Below are 9,772 nucleotides of genomic sequence, written 5' to 3'. Positions count from 1 at the left end.
GCCAGAAGAAGAACTCCTCCTCTTCCTCCACCTCCTCATTCTTCTCCTCCTAGTGGAGGCAATGTTGGAATAACGCCTGGAGAAAACCTCACGCCTTCTCTCTCACTGTATAAAGGTGTCTTTTGGGCGAATGCAGGTGAAGTTACAGTTATTTTCAAATGTCGTCCTGGCCGAAATCATCCGCAGGTTCGCGGCGGGCTCCACCGAACCCGAACGGGAGGTAAGCCGTGTTGCAAATGTAGCATTAGCAGCTAGCATGGTTGGTAGCAGCCACAACACAAGACAGTTGTTGTTCTTACCAAGCGATTTATAGATGTCCTTTCCACTGCTGCAAGGGGAGAACACGTTGTGTTGTTGTTTGAAGCCGTCGTTGAAATGCTTTCATGTTGTGATGCAGTGCCCAGAAACGTCGGTTCCGGAGAGGAGCCCCTTACCCGGGCAGGGGAGACGAGAGGGGCGACGAGCTGAAGGATGTCCTGGACAGGTACGAGCTCAGAACCGGTCAGACAGGATCCAGCACCCACTCAGTCCGAACCCCCGCTGGGTAGCATCCACCTGCTCAGAGTGACAGGGGCTGGGAAGACAGCTGTAATGTAGAGGAGCTTCTGTTTCCTAAGTTTGACTGCTACAATCAGATAGAAGGACGAGAAGGTGTCACATAACTTTGGTTTCACATATGGCATCGTGCACCTTCTTAGTTAAAGACAACAGGAGTCAATGATGTGACGTGGTCCCAGTCAGAGAGTTTAACCCTGACCTGATAATAAGTAATGATTGTATCTTACACTATAGAACAGGGGGATTCAACTCAAATTTAAAGAGGTCCAGTTAGTTGAAGCAAAGGTCCGGGAGATCATGATGTCTAACTATTTAGAGTCATATATATTTAAGTAGCCTAGTAGTTGAATCAGCATCTGCATGTTCTCACTACCTGACTGTCAAATCAAATTAATTCAGTACAATTCAAAACAAATTTGACTATTATTGTCACGTAACGTAGAACTGAACATGTATGTATGATGCAGATATTGGTAATGTTCTCATTAACTAAACAAAAGTGAGGCTGCATTTCAAAATAAGAGAAAATAAATATAATTTGAAAACTGTGCATGTTCAAATAAAGGGCTTAACTTCAGAAAAATTAAATAAAGGGAGCAAAAGCTATAATTTCAATTTCACATCTTGACTCAAAAGTCTCAACCAATTGTACAGATAATACATCTCAACTCATCTGAACAATTGAATAGTTCTTATATCCCACTCCCCCACTTTTTTCGTCTGTTTCTCTCCCTTTCTCCGTCTCACTCCTCTGTTTCTATCACTCCTCTGTTTCTCTCCCTTCCTCCGTCTCACTCCTGTTTCTCCACTTTCTCCGTCTCACTCCTGTTTCTCCACATTCTCCGTCTCACTCCTCTGTTTCTCCACTTTCTCCTTCTCACTCCTCACTTTCTCCGGCTCTTTTTGGCGGTAGGATAAAAAAATATCTCTGATACTTCATCAGGATGTGTGACATCATAACACTGTAGTGTGGCCAGCCCAAGGCAAATAACTTATTTTGTTGTCATATTTGTGAAGTCCGGAACAAGCTCACACAACTCTTTCAGGAAAGATCAGCCTTTGTTCAAATGTCAGTGTGCGTCATTATACAAACTTCAAACAGTTATTGTGGGATGTGCAACAGTTATGACAAATACTAAATCCGTATTTAGTAATGCCACGTTTTAATAATCGCCACTTTTCTTTCAGCTATGAAGAACGAGAGCAAATTCAAAACTTCACTGGAAGTGTAAAGTTTGAGGGATTCAAGCATCAGTCAAATGGTGAGATGCTTTCTTTGATATTGTTCTAAATGGAAAAAAGTACAATTAAATCCCTGTAAAATGTATCCGTATGAAAATGCATCAAACTACATAGAGAGGTGCACTGTTGGTTGCAAATTAATCAAAAATATAAATTCTCTCTTTTTAAATTTCCTCTTTATTTTTAACCAACTCTATCACCGCTCTCACAACCTCAGCCAAACCAGAGAACTCCACTCCAGCGGACCGACGTAAAACCCTGTACCAGAAGTTCTACAGACAAGTGCAGGAGGAGAGGAAGCCTCCGGACTGTGTGGTGATGTCTGTCACCAACCAGTGTCTGTGAGTACCTGGACAAAATATGTAAAACTATAAGCAGTGGAAGTTCTGGCCGCTTTTCCAGGTTAAGTTTGAGAGTTATACCCTGTTTCCAGTCAATTAGACAAAAGTGATGGAAGTCATTTAACTAACTGTTTTGAAAGAGTGAAACGTTTGTGAAGAAGAAACACAAACAGGTTCTGTTGTTCAGACTGACCCCCCCCCCCCGGTAAGGCTTTTTTCCACATGTATGAAATTTGAGGAGATAGGCCTCGGTAAAAAAGAATCAGACGTGCTGCTCATAACTGAGAGCAAAGAGTTTAGTCCTATGTTATTCAGACAAGAGGATCTGGTTTCACACAGTTCTTCAGGTTCTTTCCTGTGTTTTAATAGCCACTCTACCATGAAGCTGCAGATCAGTGGGGCGTCGCACTGATGATTGGATGATTCTCCTTCTCCTGAGCTTAATCTCATTTAGATCGTTGTCATGGTTGTAGCGTATTGAGTGTAGATTGAGGAGGGGGGAGTTTACTGGAACTCAAGACAATGTGGAAAAAGTAGTCTGCATGTTTTATGAATGCAGTGTTTATATAAAAAACCCACGTCTGAATCTTTAAATGTCTTCTGCTGCTGGTTTCATTGTATCAGTTTTGTTCGTGGTCCAATCTACTAAGATAGAGTTTGTCTGGTCTAGTTCTCAATGGTAAAAATATAGAATATTCTTGTTATTTCATTTTAAGGCCTTGTGATGCCTCCACAAATCATAAAAAGTCATAAAACTGTTGAACATAACCAGTTGATCCTGTGTGTATGTGTACTTGACAGTAGCCAACCAGTCATTCTCTGTAACGCAAGCTCTTCAACCATCAATTATGAAGAGAAAAGCCCCTTTTTAAAGTGTTGAAAGCTTCAGTTTGCTTTCTATGTTGTGTTAAATTATATTTGTCAAGGTCCCCTACAATAACAATATAACAAAATTAACGATTCTCAAGTTAGTTTGTGATTCTACCTACTTGTATGTGCCTGGTGTCCTCAGGAGAACATGTTGCAACAAAAAGACAGATTTAGAAGTTCCACAAAATCCAAATTTAACCAACTTCATTAAATAAACATTGGAATTTCTCTTCCAGGTTTGAAAGGACACATCTCTATTTGCCCTTCATGCAAAATATATATATATATACAAACACATCAAAACCAAAAGTGTAATGAAAACAAAAAAACATAACAAATGTAAATTCTATGAAAACTGTGTTCTAGTGTGTTTCAGGATTTTCTATAACCTCTTTGGTTTAACAGTAATAAGTCAAATCACTATACACAAATAAATGGACATCATAACCAAGGTTCTGTTTAGTTCTGCATATTAAAAACATGTAATCAATGCTAACATTGTAATGCACTTTTAAAACTACAAATGAGTTTGTCTCACATTGTCAAACACACAAACGTGTCCACTGAGGTCTGTCATTGAAATGTCCTTATTCACTTTACATATTAAACTTGAGTCACACTTTCTCAAAAACATGCTATTTACATACACTTACACACAAAAGTCAAATGTTCGTTCTGTTTTTAAAACACTGTTGTTGTTTTTTAAGGTTCATCAGTGGAAGCTGCACACATCTCATACTCAAACACCTATAATTGAATCAACCCTCCAGCCAAGAGATGACACTTGATGACTGTTTTGTTTTCTAAAGGCTTATTATGCTTGAACCTGCAGTTGTTAGGGTTTATTATTTCACACGATATAAATCCAAAAGACTTTCAAACGTGCTTATGATAGCAATAACACACACATGCTGTCTGTAAGTTAAAAGGTGGCCATGGCAGTTGTAGCCTACTAAGATGATTTTGGCTTCCTGTGAATTAGAATTGATCTTTTACCTTTTAATACCTATACCTACCTATATTAATATATATGTAACCTAACGCACACGTTAACACTTAACTTAACAAGTTCCACCCAAAGTTCCCTCACTGATATAATTTGGGTTTCTCCACCTTTCAGTTCAGTCAATATAGAAATGTCAAGTTAACAAAGTGTTTCTCTTCCTCTCAAAGGGATTACCCCAAATCGCTAAGCCAGTGCTTGCAGGAGCGTGGCCTGTCAGTGGAAATGCTCTACCTTCAGGCGGAGACGGGCCTGACCCGGGCCCTGCAGGACGTCCGAGCAGAAGGCTCCCCGTTATGTATTCTGGTGGAGCAGACAAACATAGCTCTGTCCTCCTGCACTGTTATCATATTCTCAGACTCCCTCAAAAGTAAGTCCGTACCCCTCGTACTCCTTCCAGTCCGCCTCAGTAACAACCCTCCATCCCTCTCTCAGCCTCGGCGCTCCAATGTGGTCTACGTCTGTTCTGCATCCTCTCTGAACACTAAATCTTCTACAGGCTTCTTGTCAACCCAAATAAAAACAAGAAATGCAACCATTAAAACACACAAACTACAATCAATTCTGCACTCAATTGTTGTGACTAGAACATTTGTATTCATTTAAATTTCAGCCCAAGTCAATCAAATCACACAGGATTCTACCAGTGACTGTTGAACAAAGATGGCGATGGTGAGACAAGCGCTTGACTAATTGATTGTACGTCTCAGCTGTTAATCAAATAAGTAATAAATACATAATTTGGTCCATGTCCTAACTGTTAACATGGAGGAGGCGGGGTTTAGGCCCTTTACTGTAGCCAGCCACCAGGGGGCAAACAGGATGATTTGGCTGTTACTGTGGGAGCTGCCATGTCGACCATCTTTATAAACAGTCCATGGTGTATACACAACAATCTACATCAGTTCATTAGAGAACATTACATAACCAACCAAACTGAATAAAGTCTAAAACATGCAGTTCCATGCCTAATTCACAAAAACTGATATATTCAACTCACACCAACATAATACAAATATAAGATATGCATCATATGAAACGAGAACATCAAAGATATATAATGATGCTACACTGAAAACACAGTATATGAACTTTATATGTTTTCGTCGGGTTTACTCAACCGAAGATCTAATCACTGAATGTTTGAGCTAAAGCAGATAAAATAAGGCAATTTGTTGTTGATAAAAACATGACAAACAATAAAGTCACTGATAAATGTTCATCTTAACACAACTTGCATGCCCCCCCCCCTCACCTTCTCCTTCCAATCATCAAAAAACACACATTCAAAAGTACCGTTTTCAAAGTAACCACCAAAGCATCACTTCATTAACTCCATTCGTCTGATCACATCAAACAAAAAGCATTTCAGAGTGAACTGAGTGACCTGTAAGAACTCCGTGGGTTGTTCTGCTACAGCTACAGATTTAGATTTGTCTTATTTCAACTCTTCCCCCCCCCCCCCCTTCACTCGACTGCCACCTCACAACTAACCCCCTCATTTCCCCCTCAGTCCATCGCAACATGCCCAAAGACCAGGCCATGGACTTTGTCTCAGCCGAGCACAGCCGGGGACTCGTCAAAGAGCGCCCCCCGAGGGACCCTGCCGACATTGCAGCACAGGCGTCGCAGCTCCTGGATGATTTTCTAGATCGGGAAAAGATGGAGCGCCACAGCGTTCCCACCGATACACGCACGCTCCTCACGCTGTTGGCTGAGGGGGTGCATCTCTACCCCGAGGAGCTGGAAACCATCTCAGAGTACGTCAGGGCCCGACAGGAGCACATCCAAGGTGATTACAGCGAAGTGTCTGGAAGAGCCGGGTGCCGAGTCAGTTTAACCGACGGCACCTTTAAACTCTTTCTCTTTTCCTGTTCTAGTCTTTTGGGTCACATCTTCTCCTCCTGTTGTGAGTCTTTAATTTTGATCTCCTCTTTTCTGTCCAGCCTCCAACAACGAGGGGGAGAAAGGGAGCATGTTACCTCCAGGACTGGGGAAACCACCTCCTCTGCTCCCCACGCCACCGGGACCCCCTCAGCCTCAGCCTGGAGACGGGCCCATGATGGACCACTCCCCACCTCCACGCCCACCTCTCCTGCCTTCGCCAGGTTAGACCAGCCAACCGGAACATTCACATTTCCATAATAACAATAAAGACCAGTCATGTGGAGGCCTCTTGTAGATATAGAAGCCATTTTTAGTCCTTGCTCTTTTGGAAAGCACCGGACCTTCCTGGGCTTTAATGCATTTTCTTTCATGTGCACAGGGGTGTAATGATTCTGTAACACACCGATACTGGGATATAAAAGTCCACAATCTTAAATCCATAAGCTCTTATTATTTATTATGCACCATGTACAATAACAAGCTTCTTTCTCTCTTTTTTTTAAGGTTCATATCCCAAAACCAAACCTCCGCCACTTCTGTCCTTGCATGGGCTTCCTGGTCCATCACTAGGGGGCCAATCTCAACGAGGACCTCAACTCCAGCACAACCTCTTCAACGGCCCCGGCGGGAATCGAGGGCCCCTGTTGCACCATCCTCCTTTATTTCACCAAGGTCCCAGGGGCCCTCACAATATTCGAGGCCCCCCTCCCTCCCTAAAGAGTTCCCGTCCTCCACTTCTCTCTTCTCCAGGTGGGTCACTTAGGATTTCCTCCTCCACCTTTCGTCTTTGGTCTTGTTATTATACGTTGAAAACAGGACACTGGATATAAAGAAATAAAGTTTTAATTTAATGTATATCTTTTCCTTTTTCCCCTCCTCTCTCTGATAAGGTCCCCCTCTCCCTCGGCTGAATGGCCCCCGACACTAAGGACAGAGACCCACAGGCGCACATGCAGTGTTACACATGCAGACTACCAGCAGTCTTTCATTTGACCTAACTCTAGAACAGAACACTCCTGGCCTCTGCGTAGGATTCCTCTTGTGACTTTGAGAAAAAGTAGAAAAGTTGGTATTTAATGTCTGACTTTATCGTCTTGTTATTGTGGACGGATTGACAGTGGACACCAGGGAGTATTCTGAAGATGAAGATCATGATGAAAATGTTCTAATGTCACTGTCATTCTTGTTTTTCTCTAACCCAAACTGTTAAATCCACCCTGAAATAACCATGTTCCAGTTGGGAACCTAATCCTTTGTGGTGTTGGTGTCGGTCTCAGTCACGACCTGCGCAGGGGGAACGTTTACTGTCAAATGCAAAAAAAGAAAAAATCCTGGAAAACTGGTTCATATTTATAAAAACCAAACAGGCTAAAGATGTTGGTGGTCACATGATGGCAGTAGGACATTGACTTGTTCTGTAAATTATGAATATAAATATGTTGTTCACTGTTCAACAGTGTTTCAAGATGGTGCTTGAAATTTCAAGGATTCTCCTGAGGAGAGAAATCCGATAATGAGTTTGTATGTAAGCTGCGTTCTTGCCTCGGATTTTTTGTTAGACTTTATTTTTTTGACGTCAAGATAGAAAAAAAGTTGAATGGCTCCCAGCTGCATATACTTCTTATGGCATCTTTCACGACAAATCAACATATATTTTAATTTATTACCTTCGGTTGTACTTTCAGCGGCAGCTGGACAGGTTTCCCAGGATAAAATAAAGGAAGACGAACTTTGTGTATTTTTGCTGTCATTAATTTATGCAAAAACCGAGTGAACAAATATCCATACTTTGCAATGGGACCCGAATTCTGTTGATTTGCCAGTAAAAGGATTAAAAAGCGTTTTTCATTCCTTGTTTATCAGCTCTAGAGTTAAATGTTTCTGTTTAAATTAGTTTAAATTGTCATTGATCTTTGCTTTTTCTAATAATTGGGAAAAACTAACGACTTAACTCCTTAACATCCATTTAAATCTTTATTTCTGTCTTTGTAATGTTAATTAGTTCTATTTATTTTTGTCTCATTGCTCGAGTGTGTAGCATTTTCAGATTTTTGGGGGGGTTTTGTGAATAATCCTTGTGAGGCGCTCGTGAACTGAATCCCAGCTCGTACTGAACACACGTCTGTTTGTGACTCTGCTGGTGACAAGTCCTCTGTGCGTGTTGAACATTTCTCTCCAGTGCCGTGAACCCGTGTTGGGAACCAGTGCCGTGAACCCGCCCACGTTTAGTTTGAACCATCAGAGTGTGAAAGATCATCGCTGACACAACAGAGAGCAGAGATCTGTGAGGGGGAGAAAACAGCTTTTCTTTTAAACTGCTCAACATTTTGTCCAGTTTTGTAGATAATTTTTAAATCCTGTATTCTCTTTCTTTCTTGGTTTCTTTTTTTTTTATAAAAACAATATAAAGTGTAAATGTTCAACAACGGTTTGCTGTGGAGTATTTGTGATGTTTTCTTTGTGTGTAGGGGGTTTAACGGGTTTTCAGGAGGAAGAGAAACACGTTTTAATAATTGTGTCTTTTATTCATGAGAGAATTGACTATTAGACTTCACATCAAGATAATTGTATACACACCAATTATTAATATAGACTGTTATGTCAGGACTGAATCACTGTGGATAGTTATGGAATCCCCCCCCCCCCCCCCCCCCGAGCTGTAAAAAAAGCTCCACATAGCAGGTACTGAAAGCCTGAAGCTTATTCTGTCAAACGTGACAGATGAAACAAAACACACCAGAGAAGCAGATTGAGAGTTTGCAAGATAAAGTGCAGGAATGGCCCACTAGCCGGATGAGAAAGGATGACACTGCAGCTTTCAAACTCTAGATGGCGCCACACTCCTGCTCTTCGTTCCATACGACACAGGGAGAGAGATTTATCTGCAAATCCTCAGCCTGTAAACTGACTCACACACAGAGTTACACTGCTGCACTACGTTAAATAGAAATGTGTTTTGAATTTTGCATTTTACTGGCAGAACAAGGTTTTTAAATGTGAGCTTCCTTTAATACGCTTCCTGAAGAAACGTGTCCATTCCTTTCTTTCTATTACAATCAGTGTTCTTGCTTATTTCCATCCATGTAAGGTTTTTATTTGTGCCATAGATTTGAGTTCCCTGTGATTTTCTGTAATAATTTGAGACAAACACACAGAGGGCTCATCTGAGTGTGTCTCTTCCTCTTCTTCCTCCTCCTCCTCTTCCCTTCCAGCTGTGGGTGCACTGCTGCGAGGAGCCATCAGCTCAGGAAGTAATGGACAACTGTCTCCACCTCATTACTCCAGCCTACACACACACACACACACAGACACACACTGGACACTATGTGGTGCGTGTAAAAGTTGTTTGTGTGCAGAAATAACAGCGAGTATCTTAAATTGATATTTAAAGCGTCTTCATCTGTAAGAAATCAGGATTTCTCAAATTACATGAGTGAGTGTAAAATTACAAAAACCTATAAGCACAATATGTTTCTCGTTTATTTACAAAATAAATAAAAATGCATTTATCAGAATGTGTCACTGGATTATTGTTTTTTATTGTTGATGCATTTATGTTTATTTCACCTCAGTGTAGCAGGTGGTGAATCAGCAGAGAGGAGTATTGTTATGGAGCAGAAACATAAGATAGAGAAGGAAAGTACTGAAGGAAAGTACCTTAAAATTTAACTCAAATGCAGTTGAGTTGTGGTTTTCCACCAATAATCCTCAGGTAACAAAGGTTCTATTGAAATATAACGAAGCAGTTAAATATACAGTATTATTTAAGTTATTAAATCACTTTTCCTAGTTTCTTTCTTGTTTGTATGCAATTAAAACTTCTTCAGATAAATGTGAATATAATATTTAAACAGGACAGTATGTGAGAGTT

At 41.0% G+C, this 9,772-nt stretch overlaps 1 protein-coding gene across 1 annotated transcript; it reads left to right on the top strand.

Moving 5' to 3' along the window:
• The first annotated feature begins 21 nt into the window (after positions 1 to 21).
• Positions 22 to 7,635, top strand: si:ch211-216l23.2 (uncharacterized protein LOC565061 homolog). The gene is made up of 9 exons (XM_053426190.1): positions 22 to 220; positions 398 to 484; positions 1,747 to 1,820; positions 2,018 to 2,141; positions 4,185 to 4,384; positions 5,528 to 5,806; positions 5,961 to 6,122; positions 6,406 to 6,651; positions 6,792 to 7,635. The coding sequence occupies exons 1-9, from the start codon at positions 159 to 161 to the stop codon at positions 6,827 to 6,829; spliced, it is 1,272 nt and encodes a 423-aa protein (XP_053282165.1). The 5' UTR covers positions 22 to 158; the 3' UTR covers positions 6,830 to 7,635.
• Positions 7,636 to 9,772: the final 2,137 nt, after the last annotated feature.

Source organism: Pleuronectes platessa, chromosome 7 (genome assembly GCF_947347685.1).
Source record: "Pleuronectes platessa chromosome 7, fPlePla1.1, whole genome shotgun sequence".
Classification (NCBI taxonomy): domain Eukaryota; kingdom Metazoa; phylum Chordata; class Actinopteri; order Pleuronectiformes; family Pleuronectidae; genus Pleuronectes; species Pleuronectes platessa.
Note: the sequence above shows the minus strand (reverse complement) of the source record. Positions and strands in the feature narration are given on the sequence as shown.

Bases quoted from the DNA above. Each gene is read 5' to 3' on its own strand.
- si:ch211-216l23.2 (XM_053426190.1), top strand. From the start codon at position 159: ATGTCGTCCTGGCCGAAATCATCCGCAGGTTCGCGGCGGGCTCCACCG. The intron at 485-1,746 runs GTACGAGCTCAG...CTTTTCTTTCAG, and splicing joins CTGAAGGATGTCCTGGACAG to CTATGAAGAACGAGAGCAAA. The intron at 6,652-6,791 runs GTGGGTCACTTA...CTCTCTGATAAG, and splicing joins TCCACTTCTCTCTTCTCCAG to GTCCCCCTCTCCCTCGGCTG.